Raw genomic sequence first — 24,694 nt, 5'->3', positions numbered from 1 at the left:
AAAGCTACCGGAGCGCAAATAAAATTCATTCCCGTGTTTGCCCGGTGGCCATTGCAAATGGCTATTCGTATATACGTATGTGAAAAGCGGACGTGCGCGAAGCTACCGTCCACTTTTAACCTCTGACCCTACATTCACCTTCTCTTTTTACTCTTTCCATACTCTCACCGCCGACTATCCCACCCTGATGCACACCCACAACCGGCTGGATCTGCAAATTACACGAGATTGAAAGAGCAACCGACGGGTGATAGCCAAGAATGCTTTGGAATTTCAGCAGATCCATAAAGCATTCCAATCGTTCAACGATAAGAGAAAAGAAAAATTAGTTGTCATCTCCAGACATGAAGAACAGAAAATATCAAAAAAAAAATCATCATACAATATTTTACTTTTTGTCTATTCTTTCCTTTATCTCAGTCATTTTAACCGACATTATTCTAATGAGTACAATAATTTTTAATGAAATTTTATACTAAACTGAATTTACAAATTCCTAGGGAATATCCTAACCTAAATCCAATATGTACTAGAATATATTGCGTGCACAGTGCGCCCCATTAATTGGATGACAATTTGAATTTTTTAACCAATAAGAAAAAAGTCACTCACTTTTTCGATATATTTCGATTATTGACTAACTTCATGTGTCTGTGTGAATTCATAAATAGCGCTAGAATATATTTCGCGTCAATGATTGAATGATTTGAATTTTTTAACCAATAGGAAAAAAGTCACTCACTTCTTCGATATATTTCGATTATTGACTAACTTCACACGCTCATGTAAATTCATAAATATTAGAGAGAATTAGTTTTTTACTCGTTCAAGTATAATTAGCAAAAAAATTAGCGAAAGATTTTTTTTGTACTGTCAGCTTTCTAGTTTAACTCAATTACCAAAATTCTCATAAGTGTTAAAAGAATAAGCATTTTAATGAATAAAAATAGTAAATGCATGCATTCTACACTAGAGATTATAGAGAGACAGAGGCATGTAGAAATTCTTTCCCGTTTCCCATTTTAGATAATTGATAACAGTGAATGATAAATACAAAAAAAAAAATAAAATCAGTGGATGAAAAAGAAATATCAATGGAAAGAAATTGATATAAATGTTATAAATATTTATTTTATAAAAAAAAAAAACACGCTCTGCCCTCTTTATTTCTAGATTGCCAAAATAAAAATATTCATATTTATATATATATACACATTACTTGATATGGTTAAAAAAATTATTTTTTTTCAATAAAAATAAACTACTAGATAATGAAAAAAAAACGCAACACGGCGCGTCTCGTTCGCCGGTATTTATTGAATAAATATATATCCAAACTAGAATAAAAAAAGAAGCTTCTAAAATGACAAAATTTGAACTTGAAGCATTGGAAAATTAATCTGAATAATTTGAGCAAAAAAAAAAAGTCGAGCTTTACGACAATAATTTGCAGCGTTCCAACGGCGTTATAATCTTTATCTTGGGGTTACGCTCTAGATACACGTTTCTGATACCAAAGATACCGTTTTTCATAAGAGAAGTATCATGTGAAGATATGATTTTTCACATTTTTTCTCATGAATTCACGATTATTAAGAGTAATTTTTGCTAAATCATCAGATACGTGTGGATTCGATGAGCGAAACCCCGACATTTAACTCACGGATAGAGAGCAGAGAGGTTGATCGTCCGATATCGTACCGTGTCGCCTACCTTCTTCTCCCATTGGAGAACGTAGGGCACTGGGTGCTCACCGGGGAACTCTACGTGACAGTTGAAAACCACGCTCTCTCCCAAGATAGCTGTTATGTGAACTGCGTCTTGATGATTACAGAGGCCTGAAATAAATAAATATATTATTATTTTTGATCCACTTTTCTACTGTTAAATTTCAATTGTCTTCATTCTACTTTTCTTTTTAATTAATGAAGCCCAAATTTACAGTAGTCGTGGTAGAATATTTTTTGGTTATTGAGAACAATAAAAAAAATAGTACATTTCACACCTAGGGAGGGAAAGTAGTCTAGCTCAAACCACGTGTAAAATTACAAAGTAGTAAACACGTGGGTTAAGCTAGTCTAATTGTCTTCTCTAGGGCTGAATATGATTTTTCGTCATACCTGCGTGGAAAGTTCAACCCCTCTCCAATGGAAAAGTGAACTTTGCGTGCGGGTATGACGAAAAAACATTTTTTTTAAATAATATTGAGTTGTCCAGATATAAATCTGCCATCTCGATCAAACTTTCAAGAAATTATAAAAATGTTATGGAGACATCTACACTATGGCTATCTAGGAACAGTAAGCCACTGCAAATTGTAGTGTTTTAATCAAATTAGTATTTTAATCAATTAAATGACCATTTTTCTGTACAGCAAAAAATATTTTTCCCAGTGTACTTAAAAGAAATTTAATAAGTAACTGAGATTCATTAAAAATATTCTCACGTATTCAATACACTGTTGAACTTATTTATAAGTTATAATTTATGTTAATGAGAATAAAGAGAAAATAAATAATAGAATAACACAATAGAAACTGGTTTAATTTTAAAAGAAAATAAAAGTTACTGAAAGTGCTTCCAGTTATGTCATGGATCTCCTGGTATATTACAGAATTTATACAATTTATAAAGAAAGAAAAAATAGAACAAATCAAAGTAGAATAAAGTGACGGAAGCTAAAGAAGTTAAAGTTTTCTTGTAACAGTGGTAAGAAATAAGTTGAGCGACTCTTTCTCACACTGAAAGACGTTTATGCCTTACGAGAATGGGGAAAAAAGTTCTTGGGGCTGAGAATAAATAAAGAAAAGAAAACACGGGTGGTGTATCTCAGCAAATTCTCACATTAGAGAAGCATGAAATTAGCACGCAATGTAGGTTTTAACATCTGGGAAATTAACGCCTGAGGATTATCGACATTAAATCGATAGTGTACAAATAGATCGACTGTGTATTTTACAAGCAATTAAGGTACCTGGTGAAACGAGTAGTACAATGCCAAGCAACAATGTTCCAACAAGCATTTCCGTGATTTGTCGAAAGCCTCTACACCTCCATAGTCTTCTTCTCTCCATCGTTTGATACTTCTGATCCTCATTCTTGACACTAGCCTTTAGTAGACTATCCAACGAGAGTTTTAGACTCTCCTGTCGACGTTTTCGCCGTCGTCCCGGGCCTTCCAACTTGCTTTTATTGAGACAAGGCCACGCAAGGCTGTCTGTACTCGACTGACGTCTGTCACGTGTCCTGACCCCAATGCAGGTGGGCTGGCCGGAAGTGAAGCCTTCTGTCGTCTCTGAAATTGATCTAGAAAAAAAAAACGGAACCTTGTAGACTTTTTATTTCACGTGAACATTATCTTCATCATCAATGTCATTATTACCAACTTTTAGGTTAAGTAAAAATTTTTTTAAATAAATATACTTTTTATACACTGATAGAAGAGATTTATTACTGTTAAAAAAAGATTTTCCATACCTATCGTCATCTACAGAAGCAGAGTGATCTCCAGGGTGGCCTAAGGGTTGAAAAATCCTTTGAGGACCATTGGTACTTCTGGATGTTGTAAACCGCCGATGGAGGTCCGTGGCATGTAGCCCTCCTCCGCCCTCCATTCCCCCGCTCCCATAGTACCTGAAGTATGTCCCAATGACTTTAATTAGCACTACTAATCACTATCTTCAAATGAACTAGACAGGTGATATATTGAAGTGTTTACCCCTTCCGTTTCAGCACCACTACCACTGTTTGTCTCGTCTATCTAGTCTTCCTGCCTTCACTCTGACGTTTCCACTATCCTCCTCCACCAATTGAAAGCATCACCTGTGCAAAAGGAAATATCTATTTCAATCATTTCATCATTTATTATTATTTTAAAACATTTTTTCTAAAAATCTATCTTTTATTATTGAAAGATTATTTATCAATGATGAATAAAAAAAAAACGAATGTCAGGTAAAGAAATTTCGCTATCGGATGTTTTCAATAAAACCATTGGTTCTGGTGTAATGTTACACACTAGATGCCTGGGTTGGAGGTATTCGAGCAGTAGTACCATGTCTAAAGGATTATTGACGCAAAGTAAAAGGTCTTTGGCAACCTGTGAGCATGCCAGGTGCAATGCGTCTCTTCTTCCCTTGTCACTTCTCTCCATTAACTTTCCCCACCCAATTCGCTGACCAACCATCGTGTCTTGACATTTCCCAGGATCACGTGTTCCATTTTAGCCAATGTTGAAAGCATTTCGGCTGGGCCGAACATTGGTATAAAACAACTGACAAGGGAATTTAAAGGGGGTTGGTTACACCCTGGAGGTCATCGTCAAGTTAATAGAACGCTAGGTGAATCTACCAGTCTTTCGACAATGAACCCCCACATTCATGTGACATGGACACCAAGTTATATAACTTCTCTCTACATGCTTCCAAGTTATTAGTGGTAAGCCAGTGGGATTGGCACTATTCTCAAAGCCAAACATTCCTCGGAATCGCAATAAAATGACTTTACCTTTATGACGTGTTTCATAGCTATCTTAATTACTATTTTATAGTGATTGTGAGTGATAAAATAGTTTAGGATTAGCTGTAAAAATGATGGTAATTTTTTACAGGCAAACTTTTTTGGATTATTTGAAAGTTAGTGTATCAGTGACTGATGATGAAAGAGTAGGTTTGGAAGTACAAAAACATCAGACTAAAAAAAATTGCGCATTGTAGCAAGAGAGTAAACTAATTGGTCCATGTCACACGGCCATACTTCCAAACGATCCTATATGTTCCAGTAATTGGTCATGTAGATATAGAGATACCTACGAGATGTATCTACATTGTATTTCATCGACAGCTTTTCGTGTTACAAACACGCTTTTTTGTGTATATAAATTTTTTTGTATCACAACTTATTCATCCCGTGAGATTCATCAGGAAACAGACATGTTTAATACAACTTTTGGACAGATGATATTGAGATGAAAGTAAAAGATTTTCCTAAATGAGACTTCACCATCACGTTTAATGTAGTCTTTTTTGCTCTTTTACCTCCCTCATGTATATTCAATGTAAATGCTACGATTAAATTTTTCTTCATGAAGACTTTATTAAAATTTACTCCAACTATATCTTCACTTTAGTACAGATAATATTCTAATGAATGCCATCATACAGTACCGGACATTAATGCTGTTCAAGTTTTTGAAGGTTATACATGCAATTTCCCTATACTCTCCTATACAATGTAACTCAGCACTAAGACTGGGCTTTACTAACCTCAAATCACCTCAAATTATTATCGTCAAACTGTGCATTTTTTATTGGTTCTTTTCTTGTAAAAAATATTTAGGAATATCCAGAAAGGTGGTATACACATAAAAAACAATAATTAATAATAAAAAAGGCAATAATAATTTCAGAATAAATAATTTTTGAATAAAGAGCTAATAACAAGTGCGCCCGCCATGACACCTCGGACTTCACCAAAAAAGTATTTATTCTACAATTATTATTGCACTTTTACTATTAACTATTGTTTCTTTATGTGTATACCACCTTTCTGAATATTCATAACCATTTTTTACATTAAAAAAAACAAATAAAAAACGCACAGCTAGACGGTAAAAATTTGAGGTGAGTAAAACTTAACCTTAAAAAAAAAAAAAAATTTCTATTTAGGTTTAAGAGGGCAGTGCAGTAGCTGATCTCTAGAGATCATATGTATGTATAATAAATCGGTAATTATTCGGAAGTGGGGTCCACCCTATTTTTAGCTATAAAAAATCGAAAAATTATGATATAGGAATTTTTTTTTTTTTCATTTTATTCATTTTTACGGCGCATTTATGATAAAAAATAGAGCTATATCGAAAAAACAAAATTTAAAACAGTTTTTGGTTCTCAAAAGTTGAAAAAATGACAAATTTTTATGTTTTTAGCTAAAATTTCTATTATATAATTTTTTAACATTATCGAGTTATTTTTTTTCAAAAAGTACACTAAACAACGAATAATTTAAAAAAAAAAAGTGGACCCCACTTCCAAATAATTACCAATAAATCTTTTCAAAAAGTTATTAACCAACAATAAAACATTAATAAAAACCAAATTAAATATTATTAATATTTTGTTACAACAGAGTGCAGAACCTGGCACATCAGTTTAAATACTATTGCACACTAGAAATAATATATAAGCAAAATTCATAAAACAGGTCTATTAATAATAAGTAATCGAACTGATAACCAACAAGTAATAAAGTGAAATTTCCAATAAACAAATTTGCATTGAGAGAGAGATTGGTGAAGTACAGTAATGATTAATTCAAATTTGAGTTAGATGCCAGTTCAATGAACACTGGAAAGTACTTGAAGACCAGATATGTACATTGGAGTATTAGAGAGCAGATATTTAGTGCATTGATGTCGTGAATAATAGTCGAATGGTCAAGTTTATTACCCCAAGAACTTAGTGGAGTTCTCAGAAAAGGGATTGGAGCATACAGAGTACGTTGTCTCTCCTATTCTGAGAAACGAGGATCGCAAATGGAATTTACTCTCCGGTGGCGTGAAACTGCTTCTCCAGCAACAGAAGCAGCAGTATAGAAAGCCTACAGCTTTCGTCTATCCTTGCCCACAATATTGTGGTTGTTCGATGCACGACCAAGTTTCCTCGTCTCGGTACGCGCAATTATTTGTCTCCCTATACATAGTCTAGAAGCTCTATAACGATTGTCCGCTTTTACCATACCTTGTCATTCGCCGCCTTCTCTTGTACCATTGTTCTAACTCGTGAAACTTTACATGCTACTACAATCCTCTATAATAATCATTTGATTGGATAAAACTTCACTAAAAGACCCAATGTAAAATTGCTTCCATTTCATGCTTTATTTTTTTTCCTTCATTCCCATTGCCCTTTTTTGTTTCTTTGATGTTTTTGACTGTGAACAAAGCTCTCTCTCTCTCTCTCTCTATTCATGATCTATCAATGTAAAATGTATACAACTTGTATGTTATTCTAGAGGTTTTCCTATGCAATATTGTGTAGAAACCCTTACAGTGTACCTAGCAGTTCGACTTGCATTACAAACCTTCTCAGTGGTCACGCGAGGAATGACAAATCTGTTTACCCTCACAATATTTGCTAGAGAACTACTAGTGTAGAGCTATTTGTCCATGCCAGTCTATTCCAAAAGAGTAATCAAATGTATTAAAGGAAAATTTTCTAAGTAAATGAATTTAAGGATCAATAGAAGTATCCAATTGAAGAAATGACATCTTAATTACTATTGAAGCTCAAATATGCTAATTAGCATCAATATTTTAATTATAATCATTACTATTACTGTTTTAATTTAATCAATAATATCGAATGATAAGTAATAAATAATTGTTTATTATCAACAATATTTAATTGCTATTAACAATGTTTGATTATTATTGATGATATTTAATTGAATTTAACGAACATAATTTATAAATTGCAAAATTCAGCTAATTTGCCATTTTTTTGTAATTGAGACGAAAAATAATCGTGAACACACGTACTTACACAGACAGACAGACAGACATTGACTTAAAGACCATAGCAATCGACTCTAGAGCCGTTGAAACGTGGAGACATGTCGCAAAATTAGACTCATTACAATAACTTTCCACTGGCGAGTTAATTAGATTCAAACATGATTTAGATTTAGAATGAATTAATAAAAAATGAATGATGAAGTTGATGTAGCTGTGTATGTAAAAGCCACTTATGAGAGTAAGAAACAGTTGAAAGGCAGACTGTTGGCAAAAAGCATCTGCGACAAGTGAATGAATTAAAATGCAAATAACTCAACAAGGATAGGAGATCCTACAGGTAAGCTAGTGTATTTGAAGCAGAAATAAATAAAGGTATGCAGTATTCTTATTTAGTAGGCTAGCATGTAAGCCACGTAGCTGCTGGGCTAAAGCACTTGCGCGCGAGATCTAACCCTGACTAACCTCACCCGTGGCCGGGCGACGGCGTTGCAGACTGCAAACGGCGTGCCAAAGCGAAACGAGGCCATGTGCAGTCTCAGTCACGAGCTAAACTTCCTGACAATGGAATCCACTGCATCCAGGTACAAACCTGATGATAGATCCTGTTTAGATGATTTTAGTTGCTTCGTTGAGGATGCAGTTGCCAAGAGAGAAATGAGGATGCGGGCGGGGCGAGGATCACCCTGGGATTAAGGACTTTGGACCTGGATTCAGTCTACACGCCTGCGTGTCTTCCTTTGCTCTTCCGATCTCTCGTACATTATAATAATGATCAATTAAGGAATAGGGTGGGTAGAGGTATCAAGGGATGAGGGACATTTATTTAGACCTTCTCCTGCCTTCGCTAGGACATTGTTGCTTCTCTGATGATACCAAATAAAGTACTATTCTTCTTCAATTATTCTCCACGTATCTCCACCTGTGATCAAACGATTCACTCGTCAAATTGTTACCTAATGTAAGTCTCAACTTGACCCGCACGTTCATGGAATTCAGCAAATCCACACAATACTATTGTGTCAAAGTTTAACTACTTTTCACAATGCCCTAGTGCCCTGTTAAAGTTCACTAATCACTTGATCAATTGATAACTGATGAAGCTTTCCATTTTATCACACACCATTTCAATTTTACAAATACTCAATCAATCACTTTATTTATTTTAATGACTATTTGATGGATTTTATTTATTAATTATTAAGTAAACAACTTTTACCGGCTCTCTTTTAGGGTTGGATATTTTTGTGAAAATTAATTGATATTTTATAATGATCCAGTCTGGTCAGGAGATTCCGAGTGACAAGAGATGATAAGCCGTAAAAAATGAATGAAACACTGAACGAGACTCTCAGACTGGTTTGCTAGCGAGTGCATGCGGCGCCATGACAGTATGGTCGCGCTGTTTCGCACCCCTACGACGAGGGTGAAATCCCCCACCTTTCTCATCTCTACAGCCACAGCGAATTCCTGCCAACATCCCGACCCCTCGCGGTGGCCACGAATCTATCCCCCACTATGGTTATATTGATCGGTTTGAGGGCAGCAGCCAGGAATGTACCATCAACTCAAGGCTCCTGATTCCTTCATGACGTCTACACCTGTCGCAAGTCACATTTATTTTTGCCAGCATTTCAGTGATAAACTCAATTGAGTTAAAGATACAAAAATAAAAAATTCAATCAATTATGAAATTGAAATATAATTTTTAACTTTATCTTAAGTTTTATTTCTATTTTTCGTTCATTTTTTTTCTTCCTTTCCTGAGGGTAATTGAAATGTGAATGGAATCTTTGGGGTCACACACGCCGAAGTGAATTAAATATATTTCAATCAAAGAAAAATAGTCAAGAAATAGAGATAAAATGTAGGTTTATGAGGGTAGATTTTTATAAAGAATAAAATTGATTGAGTTAAAGCTATATGAAATAGAATGAACTTGTAAGTGATCACGAAAAGACATTGACGGAAGAGGTTGTGCGCGCGCTTATCAAACTCGTCAGATGAAATGAAGCATAGACTAACGAAACTATTGAAATGCAAATAACGTTCATGCTTGCATCAAGAGTATATGCTATATATTGCTCGAGGATGCTCTTATGCTTTCTATTCATCGTCACGCAGATGATTTTAGTGGAGCAGAGTATCACGGCAATTGGTTATCGACGTATTGTCTCTGGTTAAAAAAATACTCGAACCTTTATGATAAATTTCAGATATTACTAGACAGAGTGCATTAGGATCCACCCCAATATTTAATGATAATACCTAACTACCCTACTACTAGTGCCCTAAAACTATCCATCTCATAAATAATTACTAAATAGTCCTGGTCTCCAACTACCCTATTACTATCTTACTAGTATTACTATCTCATTGCCACTATAAAACTACCCATCATATAAATAATTACCAAATGGTCCTAGTTTCAATTACCTTATAACTACCTTATTACTATTACTACCTTATTACCACTCGAAAACTACCTATCATGTAAATAATTACCAAATGGTCTTGGTCTCCAACTACCCTATTACTACCTCATTATTACCGTAAATCTACCGATTACATAAATAACTACCTGGTCTCAAACTACCCTATTACTACCTCCTACTACCATAAAACTACTTATCTTGTACCTAATTACTAAATGGTTCTGACTTTCTTTTTTACTTACAAAAAAATTTATTGATTCCAAATTAATTATCAATATACATATTTTGCTTATACAACTATAAAAAATGATTAAAAAAAACCTATTTACAATTCTAATAATCTTATTTCTTCTTCAAAGCCTAAATTCATACTCCCTTTTAAATGGCATATCAGGCGAGCTGTCTCAAAAATTAAGTGGACCATATTCAGTACCAATTTAAAAAGTTACGTAACTTGTTACTTCCTTGTTATATCACATTTACATTTTGTATTCACCGGAACTCATGGAAATGTTCAACAATTGATCCAAAAAGTGAAATAAAATTTTTCAAAAAAAAAGTAAGTATTTAATTTAGTGCATAAGTGTAGAAAACAAATAGGGAATCCGGTTATGTCATCCAAATACTTGAACAAAAGCGAAGAACAATAAAATAGTTTAGGTAGCATGGAATTCCACGTGTAAATGTTAGTATTCTTACATTAGTTGAAAAAGTCTTTTGTATGATGGCAATTGTGTAGTTGTATCGCGCGTGCGACGAAGCGAAAAGGCCTCGCCGATTAATTTCCATTTTGCGATTCGTCCGTTGAATTCATGACGCGAGTAAACGCGCACGCCCCACCGCTTCTATTCTTCGCAATGTACATGAAATCTTCTCCCTCGCGTCATCCTTTATCTGGCGCCATGCACCCGCTGTTCCGAATCCCATCCCCTGGCTTTTTGGCCTGCTTTCTCCGTCTTTGGAACCCTCTCTACCTCCGTACAGCTTCTTCCGCATTATGTTCTTCGCTTAAATGCAGCAGTACTGTTTCTCAAGAGTCTATCCTCGGTACATTTTACTTAAATCCATGCACTTTTATACCTATATATCCCTGATATTTTTTTTAACTTTTTCTCATTTAATAGTGGGTCAAAGAAAATGGTCAGTCATAAAGCCATTAAAAGTCTTCACACGTACATCTATTTATTAGTTTTTTTTTCTTATCTGTCTAATATTCCTTTTATTACCGTCATCTAACCGTTGTATCGTACCAGTTTTCTCCACTATATAGAAGTCACCTTAGGAAGAAAGAAAAATATAAAAGTCTCACTTATATTTTCATCTTTGTTATTTTTTTTATTTTTATATCCGAATCCTCTTACTGTCTTTTACCAATCTTTTTCTTCTACACACTTTGGAAGGATGTAAAGTGGAAAAGCGACAATTCTTAGGATGAAAGTGCAGTAACGTCATGCTAGCCCAACATTAGAGCATGTACAGACATCAGGTGGTGATGACAGTAAAGAGTATGAGAGAAAAACTATACACATATACAGAGTAGCTAGCTTTTTACTTTTACTCAGTGTGTATGTGTACAACAGAAAGAAAGATTTGGTTTAAGAAAAATTTTCTCATGAAGACTCTATTTACTTTATTTTACATTTATCAAACTGAATAAAAGTTAAACTAATAAATCTAATACTTTGTTGGTGAAAGACTAAATAAAAAATCAAATTTATCTAGTTCATTTTTTTTTTGTACATTGATAGAATATATTGGTAATGATAAAGAAAGCTTATTAAAGGTTAGAAAATCATATTTTAATGATTAAACATAACCTTGTTACAGGAAAAAAAATATTTCTTAATAGTAAATAAATATCCTTGATTAAGAAATACAATGTAACCAATGCAATCCATATTTTATTGCGTACTACATTATGTGACATAAATAGTGCCCGATTTTGTTAGTTTTTTTTGAGGTTATATATTCAATTCCCTGTACTCTCCGATACCAAATTGAGACACCATTTACGTCACATAGTGTATAGTAAATGGTTTTCTGAATATAAAATGACATAATATTCGGATGAGGTTAGGATTTAGTTTCATTTAATGCATATTTTTATTGATAAAAGATATGCATAAGACAAAAAGTTAGGTTATGAAGGGTGAACTGATAAAAATGATAGTTCCGGTTGATACAAGGATAGGTGGCGTTGGGAATGCTGGTTTATGACTTATTAAAAAATATTCATTAACAGTTAAAAAACATTGATGTTAAACAATTAGAATATCATTTTTATTAATAATAAATCTCTTCTATCAGTGTGAGAGAGATAGCTTTCGAAATATTGAAAAATAACGAATTTAAATAAATATTTCTTTTCACGTTGTTTGAAGTTGAAATAAACACGAATGAGAAAAAACAACAATATTGATATGATGTTTTATTTTTAAAAATTAAATATTTATTTTAGAATATCGTGAGATGTTTTGTAAATTTCAATGTCCAAATATACGTAGCAATAACGAAAACCATGCAACAAACTGTGAGTAAATGTAGGCAAATGCAACATTGACGAATATAATCCAGAAAATCAAATTCTCGAGGTAAACATTAAGAGTTATGCATTTATGTAACGTTATTCGGTATAGTCAAGACATTTTGAATTCCATCTCTCGTGACGTCGTTGTGCGAAGAGAAAAAAGGTATGAGAGAGCAATATTTTATTCAAGACTCGAACAAACTTTTTCGGTTTACCTACTTCACAAAGTCAGAGGCATATGAATGAAGGCTAAAATTCATAGAATAATTCCTTTATAATAGCTATCTAAACTCTTCTGCTATTTTTTTTCGGCTCAGCTTTCGGTGGAAACTTTTATTTATAATATCAAGTAATCTTTCAAACTATCAGAAAAGGATAAGAAATATTGTTGCTGACTTTTGTCAGGTCAGTAAAACTCAATTAATATTAAAATTATTTATGTATTATTATAATATTATTTTTCAACAGATTCTATTGCTGCAAATCTCAAATTTGGAAGTGTTTTATTTCGACGCATTTAAAATGTTTTAATGTGGTTATGTCAAGTCAATCAAGAGTGTATTAAGAGTGACTACAATGTCAATCGAATAGATGACGTCATTTCGAATTTAAATTGTACAGTGTTTTATTTATCGAGTGTCGAAAATTGCGTTTTCTGACCTTTCACCGCTTACGTAGCGGAAATGATGATAAAAATAGAAAAAAGAGGAAAGACCTTCTTTAGAAGACGTTCAGTAACATTTCGGTAAATATATATAAAATTTTTAAAAAATTGAAGTTAATAAAATGGCCGACGTCATATTAAAACGCTTGAAGTGCATTGAAAAAAAACATACGACGTTTTACAGTGCATTTGTATATAGTTATTGAGATGGAAATAAGAAATAATAACAACAATATGACAATAAAAGAAGAAAAAAACTGGTCTTTATTTAATTTATTCCTGTGCTTTACCTCACTTACTTACTTTTGATCAAAGTAATTGGTTTTAAACTCGACAAACCAACTGATTGAAATAGAAAAAAGAGGAAATAAATGAGACAAATACCTCGACATAGAGAGTAGAAAAGAAATAAAAAGCTTTCGAAAGCGTTGCATTGCATGCTGAGCGTCATTCCGCGGTAACGGTTCCGTCGACGACTGCAGGAGGTACCAACTGAAATTACGAAGAGAAAAGAGAGAAGGGTGGCTCGAGTTCTCGGTTTAATTTCCGCCGGCACGCATATATGAATGTATATACGTGCACAGTATTATTTTATGCTAACGTAGAATGTATAAGTATATTTGTATATTCGTTGTATAAGATTTCAGTGAACTGTATTATCGCATAGACATGGGAAAACCACTTCCACCGGCGCCACACTAATTTCCTTCTTGCCTACCCAATTATCCACCTGCTCAATCTAAAATATACATATTTTCTATGTCACTCAAGAGCGATTTTATACATGAAAAAGGATCATCTGTTTCTGATCGAGATCAAAACACAATCCAACAAATTGAGTTTGTGACTGAAACGGAATAAAAATTCCAGCTTTACATCTTCGATTTGTTGCGATAATGGAGCTTTTTTTCCTCGGTATGAATAATTCTATTGCTTAATGACATCGGTTAGCAAATATATGAATTTAATAGATTAAGAGAGATGGTAATTATTAAACCCACTGGAATATCATCACGAGTTGATATTAATTATTATGATGATGTGATAACAGGTGCAACTCTATGGATAATAATTATCATTTGTATCATAATTACACTAAAAATTCCAAAAAAAATTCAAGTGTTTCATAATATACAATTTAAAATGTTTAACAATCAAACACTTTAGTGCTTATAATGTTAAATGCCATTAACAAACTATAGCATTTTTGTAAACTCCAAGAAGCGTTTAAAATTCTTCTACAAAAATGCTATAGTTTGTTTATGACATTTAACATTATAAACACTTTGAGTGTGTAGTTTTTAAACACTTGGATTTGCAGACTTGTAGAGGTGGAATGTAGTTTTACTTTTTTTATCAACTCTTTGATGATGCAAAAAATCCTCATTCAATCTTTATTCATATTCATTTCATATAATAATAAAAAAAAAAGAATATTGAGAGAGGGAGAAATATAAAAAATGGCTAGTCAACTGTAGATAATTAATTCATTGACGTCTGCACTTGACGTCAAAATGTTGTGAGAGTTTCTGACGTAATTGCGAGAGGTTAATAAAGTTTTATTAAAAAGCTCTATATATAGATATAGAGACGTATGTGTAATGGTGAGAATTAAATAATGCGAGGTTACCCTAGGAGGAAGGCTGGGTCGCTGAAAATCACTGGATATATATGTATTTTTAAATGTATATGTATACGTGCAGTGTGATGCAGTGACGTTGCGGCGTGACGTCATGAGGCCGCGGGCTGCACCCGATGACGTCAGTCGAGTGCAGAGCTCGATACAGGTGAAAAGTTGAGGCCGACCTCGCAACTCGTGTCATTTATTTTGTGTCTTTACAACCCTGGAGGCTCACGAGGTGCAAAATAATCTTTCAAGAGAGGACTTGAACTCATCGTTTATTCTTTGCTATTTTTATTTTTAAAAAAAAATTTTATTTGTAATTGCTCTATAGGATAGACTGTAAAATATGAGTGAAAAATCTGAAGAATTAAAAATGGCAATTAAGGTAGAAATGAAAAATGATCAAATATGGCAAAGTAAATAACGTTGACGGAAAAAAAAGTCAATAACAAATCGAGGGAAAAAAAATGGATAAAATGAGGGGTATTTATTGATGATAATTGACATAATGGTGGATGGAAGTTGGAATAAAAATAGTCCTAATTTATGAAGTACTTGACTGTTTTTTATACAAACATTTGCCGGAGAGACCGATAGGGCCAATCGACTAGCTGGCAAAAGCAACCGTTGACGAGACTTATCGCCCGCAGAAATGCTCCCTTTCTCATTGCACTTTTTCACCGCAATCACATCTTTTATCGATCGATATTGCATTCATCTGCATATATATATAACAAACATGAGACCCTCGTTTTTTATTTCTCACTACTTCCATTAATTAAACTCAAAATAAAATGTCAAGTGATACAAGAGAGGGATACACAAGAGTGTTTTTATTAATTTTTTTTTTCTTCGCTTTTGACACATAAGAATTGGATCTAACGAATTTTTTAATTCTTACGAAAAATTGATATTCTTAAGAAATTTACCCCATAAATTTTTATATATCCAGAATATATTTCGGTAATAAAAAAAATATTTTTAAGATATTAGCATGATATATTTTATAAATAATCTATAAAAAATTTTTTGAATTGAAAAAAAAAAATAAACACTTTGAAAATCCGAAAAAAGACAAATTTTTCTTTGTAATAAAACTTATCAATAAAAAAAACTAGATAATGATACTAACATTAATAAAAAAGTCAAATGATAAATAATTTAAAAAGCTTTTTACCAATACAATAATAAGCTATGAAAATCTCTGTGCGTTTTTTTTTTGCTGTTAGCATCATTTCCTCATTTTTTGATTGATAACTTTACAAAAAAGGAATCCTATTTTTTAAATTGAAACAATTTTTATTGATACGTATAAGATATATCATATTAATATCCCAAATATTTTTTTTTTCATCTGGATATATTTTTTTTTTGTATCTAGATGTATTTTGAACACATTTAATTTATCTCCCAGATAAATTATCGATACATAGGATTTCCGTGTGGATCCGATGTTCTAACAAGACTTTTAAAAGAAAACGAAATAAGATTGTTTCGATTAATTAAAAAATTGTTTCTCCAAAGAAAACGGTTCTCTGGTTTAATAAAATTACTTGACATTTTCTGTGTGACAAAAGTAAACGATTTAGGTCAACGGTATATAGCGTAGGAAAAGTTTGAAACATTCTATCTGTTCTAACGAATAGTTGCAAAAGGATGCGGTAGGTTTAGTGAGACGTAAGTGATACGACAAGCGAAGCGTGTTGAGAATCGAGAGTTGGGCCTGGGTAAGATTAACCAACGCATTAAGTAAGCTCCAGTGATAGTGTGACTTGTAATAGTAGAAGAGAAGAAGAGTCTCGAAATCACTTTGGAAACAAGAATGCCACTTTTGAGAGAGGGAGAGAAAGAGAAGTGTATAAGAGCCTTAGAAGTTAGCGTGGGAATTAAACGATGCTAAGCAATAGCACGTAAACATTCAGAGAGAGCAGAAGTGGAATTGCGACTCCAAAGAGAGATGGGTGTGAGAGTTGGAGTTGTGGCCAACGTAGAACTTGACAGAAGTTCCGACACTTGCTAATGAGCGGATCGTAAAGCACCAAAGGGTTGCATAGCAGCATTTGTTGTTGATTCTTTTGGTCCAAGGAGTATTGGAGATGCATGAAAGACATTTATGGCCGAAGGACCTAAAAGAAGATCTTGAACTGCTTGAGCAAGTCCTTGAAGCAGTAATGCCCGTAACAATTATGATATTCTAAGTGACTTTCACCCCTTCCAGCTGAGCCGGAGCGTTGGCATCAGTCAGCATGAGCGCGAGAGAGCCCCAGGGGGTTGGGGCGCGGCCGTGTTTGCTCTATCGACCGCCGAGAATCCACGAGGCATGACGAGCTCACCCGACAGGGCACATCGTATCTCTATTCGCCTATTTGAGGCTGCTAACCTTAGAAAGAAAGTACAGAAGAGATTGGTGTATGGGAATATATCTTGTCTTATTGAGCTTCATACCTACAGATCCAACATCCTAGATGCTGCTCTCTGGTGATCAAGTCAACTTTTCCCTTTCACCCGGAACCCTCTGTTCAGCCTCATAACACCGTTTAATCTTACTACATTACCGCTTCGTAGTTCAATGCCATCTTACAAGTCGCATATTGAACACAGACGTTTATTTAGTTATGAATTTTGATGGCAAGGGAATGGGAAAATTGGTTTACATTTCAATTCCTTGTTGAGCTGGCAAAAATGATGATGAGAGAAAAATTCACGAGACTTCCATCTCATCAGCCATTAAACAAAGCAGTATGGACACAAAGGGGCTACGTTGGTATTGTTAGCAGTGTTGTTTTCACATTTTGCTTGTTCACTCGTTCGCTTGTGAGCTTACTCTCAAGAGTCTTGGCAAGTTTGAGTCGAGAGCGTCTTTTCTGATTAATTTTCCTGGACTTTCGTCGACTCAAGCTTCTATTTTATATCAGTTACAAGATGGAAAATCCAAGCACTCAGCTTTTTACAATAAATTCTGATACTTTTTACTGAAGATAAGGATTTTTTTCTAATTTTTTACCGTCGTATTAAAAAATGAACAAGTGTTGTGTTGAAGTAAATACAAAATAATAAAATCTCTAATAAAATAACCTTCTCTTTTTTTTTCCTTAACACATTTTTTAATGAAAATCCCTACTACTCCCATCTCTTTATATCAATAAAAAATGTATAAAAATTGTCGAATAAAAGTATAGCAGTGTCTTCATTGAATGGGGAGGGAAAAAAACGATTTAGCCCCAAGCGTATACTCGAGCTGCTTTTTAAAAAATCTCAAGAGACTCATACGCTTACATCTAACATTGTGTCTGCTTGCATCAAGTGTTAGGGAACTAGAGGGGATGTTAAGAGAAAAAGAAGAAGAATCAGGAGGATCTAGACTGCGTTTCACTTGGTTTTATATACAATACATACATCAAGCTAAGATCGCCAGACGATGTCGAGTGCACATTTTACTCGACCAGTACTCGAGTCACGCCGGCGTCTCCTATATACAAATACCTCAACAAATTTTACTCTTTCAGTTCTAAAAACTTTAGCTACGAAGGGTAACAAGTCTTACACTTTTCAACATTGTGCGTTTTATAACAAGGGGGACGTTGAAGAGCATTCTTTAATCTTAATAGTCATCTCTCTGTCACTATTAATATCTCATAAATTACGAGTCCTCGAGAGCTAGATGAATGGCAAAGTGGTGTTTCTTGAAGGGGAAAGAGTGAAATAGAGGTTTCAGTTTTGAGACTTCTTGAACGGAAGTATTGGTTTTATACACGTTGTGAAGGGTGAGATACTTCCCACGGTTTTGTCCACAAGTGTACGCTATTTTATATAAGAGTCTTTTGTCTTATTATAGCCATGCCAGGATATGCACACTGATAACTATGGGAATATAATAATAAGTATCAAGGCTAATACCTTTGTGACGTAATATTTATTCTCTCACTACAGTAAATAAAGAAATCTTTCTCTCGTATTGACATGGCTGTTACCAAAAAAAAAAAAAAGAAAAAGGGAATAAAATATTGTTTGTTAATTATAACCTTGACCTGATATTGGAGCAAGAGAGTATGTTAAGGTTGAGGGAAGGATTATAGAAGTGAGAGCTACGAGTGTAGTGATAGTTTGCATTGAGGTCGTCTACCCGACGTATGTTAACGCACCATGACGTTCACATACTCATTGAAAGATAATGAGAAAGCAATGAAAGGAAGAAATAAATAAAAGATGATTCTGTTCTTTTTGTTTTGTTAATTAATCCTTGATAGACACACTGGGTAATAAGTACCTACCCCAAACTTATTCAACTTTATGTTATTTTTATCCATTTCAACATGTTATTATTATTATTATGCATTATAACATATTATTATTAACCAGATTAATTAAAACCAATCACTCCAATAATATATCCATCTTACGTAGGATCTTTAGAACTTAAATTGAACAAAAAAAATCTTTTCAGCACCATCACCACCTGGGTTCTTTTGATCCTCATTGCCTAGATATAAATACTATTTAGATGTGTGTCTGTCAGAGGTTAAGCATCCAGTGATGTAATGAGTATGCGTGAAACATGAAATCGGAATCAAAAATGTGTATAGGATCACGTTCGATTCTCGATTCACACGTGATGGTGTACATGTCGCACGGGGCATTAACTGCAGCTGTCGCTCACGTTACTGCAAACGACGGAACAGCCAAAGCACCGTCATCACATTATGCACATGTGCGTCACATAAATACGTCGATCTCCAGGTCGTTGGTTAGCTCGTGATAATTATTAGATTTTATTAAAGACTTGCTATAAAACAAAAGTTACAAACTATGAAGAAGATGAGTGAAATAGAGGAAAAGACGACAGTGTGTATCTCGAGTCAACAACCTACTAATTTAGGTAAACAACTCTAAGATCGTGCAACAAGATGATTGCACAGGAAAACAAGACAATTTAGAGGAAAATTTTCGGGTTTGGAGGAACTTTAACAATGTACGTGATATCAGGGGGGGAAAAAAATATTATTAAATGAATTGATGAACAATTAGATAATTTAATCAAGGAGTTTACTAATTTTATTAGCACAAAAATGTTCATCAACATTTTGGATTAAAAATAGAAAATAATAATATGTGATGAAAATTCAACTATTGAATCAAGTATTATTTGAATGAACTCAAATAAATAGCAAACAATTGTTTAATCTAGAGAGATATTTTAGTTATACAATGAAATTGGATAAATATTCTCTTGAAACAAACAAGGCATATTTATATTCAATGCAAAAATATTCTTTATCATTGCAAAATTAATAATCGAATGCTTTTAATCCATAATTATATTTATTAACACGATATTTTATCTGTATTTTTTTAAATAATGTATTATTTTTTACCCCATCACTGTACACAATAATGTATGAGTTGTGTTATGTTTAAATTTTCCTACACGGTAAAGAGGATTATCATAATATTATACTTTTAAGTGCACTTTAATTTTTTTTCCACAATAAAAGAAAAATAAATAAATTCATCTCTGGAACTAAATATTATTATCATATAATATAATTATTATTAAACAATGACATTAATTTCTACTGATATCATTTTATCGAATGCATTTTCTGCAATTATTTGAAAATTAATCGAAAAATTTGTGATGATAAAAAAAGGGTTGCAAATGTATAAACGACATATTCAAGTGTATAAAGAGAATATACAGTGAACAGACTGAGCTGCTTGGACACTGGTTCACCTTGAAAATTCTCGTGAGGATCTCAGCAAATCTTACAATAATTTTGCCAAAAGATGCATCAAATTACAAAGATATTATTTGATAAATCTTCAATAAAAAGGCAAAGAAAATTATTTCTTTTTTAATATCCTTTTCACGTGATCTAATTTACTTATAATATTTTAATTAATTTGTAATAATAAAGTTCGAGTGAAAAAATTTTTCACAAATGCTTTCCTCATTGACTTTTACAATAATCCATTGTCAAAAAATTTTTAGCATCATTGAACAATTATTCTTTAGTTATTTTCTTTGACTACTGGACTATAGGACGATATCGGAAAAGGTAAAATTGTGAAATGATAGTAATAGAAATAATAAAAAGCAAAAACATATGAATGAGAGTGAAAATTGTATAACTCATAGTAAATACGTAATATCTGAGTCAGAATCATAATCATCTGGTCAGTCTGGCGTATATGAGGTGAGTTTGGAGAAGGAGTATGTATCCACGAGATCTTGACCGCGCCCTGAGGAGTATAGAGCCGTTCAAGAAAGTCAACTAACCACGTTCCATCCCCACCATCATCACAATCTCTGAATCTCACTTCAATCCAAGAGTCTCGAACTTCTATTTAGATCTTTGTACTCATGTGTCAAAAGTACCGACAGTTTTCATCACGGTGGATATTGAAAAAAAAAAAGTCAATGGGAAAATAAAATGCATAGCGAAAGTATGAAATTTGAAAATAGTTCTTTAAAGTCCCTTTTTTCGAAGAAGCCATTGAAGTGCAGGTATAACCACACCCTCCTGAAGTTTCTGCCGAAAAAGACGAACACTTTTAAAAGGTTTTCATAATACTCGCGTAATGTGTTGCCTCGGAGGATAAGCCTTGAGACTAATTGGTGGACTTGCTGAGAGAATCGTTTGTGCATTTTTTGTTTTACTTTTACAGCCAAAAAAATAAAGAACAAGTAAAATAGTTTAAAAAGCTGTGTGGAGAGTTGGCGATGCTTATAAGGATTGTAGATGCCAGCAGGAAATTCACTTGGAAGCCGGAATACAGTCGCCACAAATTGCGATCCATTCAGAATTACTTCAAAGTTGAAGAAAAGTTTTTGCATCGAGTGCTTTTCTTCTTGACAGCCCGAGCGAATTCAATCAAATTTAGTCGATTTCAATTTTTTTTTCCTTTCTTTTCTTTCATTAATACTATTTTTTTTTGCTCTGCTCTTCTATACAACAATAAAAATCCATTATATTTTATCCCATCAAAGAAAAGATTAAATAAAAATATTCATCTCTCAATACTTACAACGTCATTCATTCACTTTAGGTAAAATAATGATAATAATACACTTGGCACAATAGTACATAAAAATTCACGCTAAATAATTAACGTTGGCTAAGAGGAGCAAATATTTAACATCCAAGGGAATCATAATGTCAGAAATGAAAAATTTAAAAAGTTCATCATCAAAACAAATGATGTAACATTATGTACAGTAGCATATAAAAGTAGAAAAAAAATTTATTGTAAATGATAGATGTTTGGCTAAATTATTATAGATAGAAAAAAATAGTTTGAATTAAAAAATATTCCTTGTCTTAAAAGGAACAATTTTAATTCTAACTATTTTTACTTCATTTTCAATATTTTAAAAGTTACCGATCATTAAAACATTTATATATTAATTATTATACATTATTATATTTATAAATTGATGTTTCAATATTAAAATCCATTTCTCAAGCAAACTTTTGTTAAATTCAACAAAATATTTTATTGCGAATATTTATAATTATTTTCATTAATTAAATAACCATTTTTTTCTATAGCAAAAATTTTTTCTTCAATGTACAGTAGTTCATAAAGATAGACAGCATATTATAAAAGTAAATAAAAGTTGGAGTATGAAAAAAAAAAAGCCACGTAATATATACATTAAGAAAATGAATGTTAGTAGTAAAAATAAATGCATCTACTTTGAATCACGAAGAAACCATTAACAATCACTTGCATTTTTGGAGTGTCGCGCGCCACGTTTTGACCGAGAACGTACTCTGAGGAATCTGAAATCAGTATCGGACGAGTAGAGACGTGTCGTACGTGACTGCAATGTGTAAGTAACTTGCAAGTCTCTTCTTTTACCCTCGTAAAGTATATGCAAAGTGCACTGCAGCTTCCACTTGGAATTTTCGTCAGTGTGTTTATTAAAATAGATGGCGTCAACGTTTGCCAAATCATCTTAAGTAAACAGCAAAGCGAATAAGTCTCCTCAGCTACTTTATATTTCAGGTAACTAAATAAAGCATCTTAGAATTATCGGATGTTGGTGCACAATAAGCATAAGGTAGATGAGAGAATTTACTTGAGACTCTATTCAGAGGAAGGATTAAATTTTGAGTAACAATAAGGGTGACTGTTGAACCCACAAATACGGTGAATATGCATGAGTTTGTTCCTATGTCCCCGAATTAGGTTTCCCGCTGGTCCAGGCGCGTCTGGCACTTCAAATACTTGAGTCAAGTACAAGAGTCTTGAACATTTGAACCATTCAGATAGTCTACATAGTCTCAAATAACTAACACCTCAACCAGTAACTATTGTAATATCGTGTCTAGAAGTTTTTCCATTCAAAAGTCACCCCTGCTAATGATATAATGGAAATATAATTAGACATAGCATCATCAGCTAGACTTCATCATCTAGAAGTCACCCGTAATATTTTCATATTACATAATACAAAAAAAAATAGCAGAACTTGATCTGATGACAAGAAAATTTTTGGTAAATGATTATTTAGAAAAACTCATTTTTTTATCATTTAAAGTCGCAAAAATATTAGAAATCTTGAATTTAGCTATTTCAAGTATTTTTTTTTATAAATCTGCTATAAAATAGAGCATTCTGAGACCAGAATCATGAAGATTCAGCAATTTTTTGATTTTTTATAGCCAAAAAACTACATTGCCATGAAAGTGTACAATTACCATTACAGTATTTTTTGCATTATTTTTAAATAAATTTTCTAACCTTTCCAATATTTATTTATCAAATTGGAGTAAAACAATTTTACCCTCTTCGCCTGATGGTATTTACACGGTACCAATTGTCATCAGGGGACATCTTGATGAGCATTGGCAAAAAAAATGGATGCATGAAAAATAAGTTATTGTCTTGTATCCTTAAGGACAAGTGTTGAGAAAAATAAAAAATGACAGGACCATAACAATAGTAGAGATCCATTTGTCAGGGTCAAGGCAAGAAGATATTTGTCACTTGGTTCAAGCAGACGTTACACTACTACCGGTTTTCGTGATTTTAAATCATACTTTACAACATGTTTAATTATTTATATCCAGTTATAAGTATAATTTAATAGAATATTGATGGAGGAATTTATCTCAACATTACATCAACGTGGACTCAGAGTGTAGTACTATAAGAGAGAGCCGCTCACAAAGGATAGAGTTCAATGCACTTGTGCTCTCATGTACGATAAACCTGTGAACCTTTGCAAAAATGTGCTATTTTCTTTTTTTAAATTTTAAATAAATATTCAAAAACTTACCGAAATGATGGAAAATTCGTTGTGAATTCCTTGATTTGATGCACTGATGAATTTTGTTGGAAGAAAAAAACTTTTTTTTAACAAAATGACACTTGAACTCAGATAAACATAATCAACTAAATTAAATCAACTATTCTTCTAGAATAATAAAATAAAATAATTCACAAATATTTATCACCATAAACACTTACATCTGCCACTGCTTCGTAAAAAATTAAATACAGGTAGCGTCTCGTCGATTGAATACAGAGAATAATACTCTTAAAAGCTCAACTATTGATATGTTATGATGAATCAACTGGGTGTGGATTTATTCAGCTAATTTGATACTTTGTGGACAAGACAAATGCTCTAAAATTCAATGAAACTAATGATAAATAAAGGAATTTCGAAAACGACATAACCACAGAGCAGTTCGACGCTCGAGGCCTTGCCGGGTACTGGGGGGGTTCTAGGTTCAAGCCGGGCTATCGAACGCACCTTCACACGTCGACCAATAGCATTTGAGCGGCGTTCGAGTTGACCAATCAGCGTTTGATTTCACACAGTGGCGTAGAAGCTTATAAGCACGCGGTTCAAATGAAATGAATTTTTATTTCACGTAAATTTAAAGAAATGTCCACACGGTATTATTCGTTCGACATCCGA

The 24,694-nt window shown here is 33.1% G+C and overlaps 1 protein-coding gene across 6 annotated transcripts in view; it reads right to left on the bottom strand.

Annotated features, from left to right (window-relative positions):
* tutl (turtle) overlaps positions 1-24,472 on the bottom strand; it is a 38,110-nt gene extending 13,638 nt beyond the window's left edge. For 2 of the 6 annotated variants that reach the window (XM_035094965.1, XM_035094966.1), the window contains exons 1-6: positions 24,238-24,472; positions 24,047-24,089; positions 3,719-3,822; positions 3,478-3,633; positions 2,975-3,306; positions 1,714-1,838 (exon numbers count right to left, since the gene is read on the bottom strand). In XM_035094965.1, the coding sequence (XP_034950856.1) occupies positions 1,714-1,838; positions 2,975-3,306; positions 3,478-3,614 (594 nt within the window). In that variant the 5' untranslated portion in view covers positions 3,615-3,633; positions 3,719-3,822; positions 24,047-24,089; positions 24,238-24,472. Of the gene's footprint in view, positions 1-1,701; positions 1,839-2,974; positions 3,307-3,477; positions 3,634-3,718; positions 3,823-7,975; positions 8,888-24,046; positions 24,090-24,237 lie in introns of those variants that run through there. The other 4 variants (XM_035094960.1, XM_035094961.1, XM_035094964.1 and 1 more) reach the window with 4 other exon arrangements.
* Between the last annotated feature and the right edge of the window lie 222 nt (positions 24,473-24,694).

Source organism: Chelonus insularis, unplaced genomic scaffold (assembly GCF_013357705.1).
Source record: "Chelonus insularis isolate UGA/USDA-ARS -01 unplaced genomic scaffold, ASM1335770v1 contig_131_pilon, whole genome shotgun sequence".
Classification (NCBI taxonomy): Eukaryota; Metazoa; Arthropoda; class Insecta; order Hymenoptera; family Braconidae; genus Chelonus; species Chelonus insularis.
The sequence above is the reverse complement of the archived record's forward strand: the minus strand, read 5'-3'. Positions and strand labels throughout refer to the sequence as shown.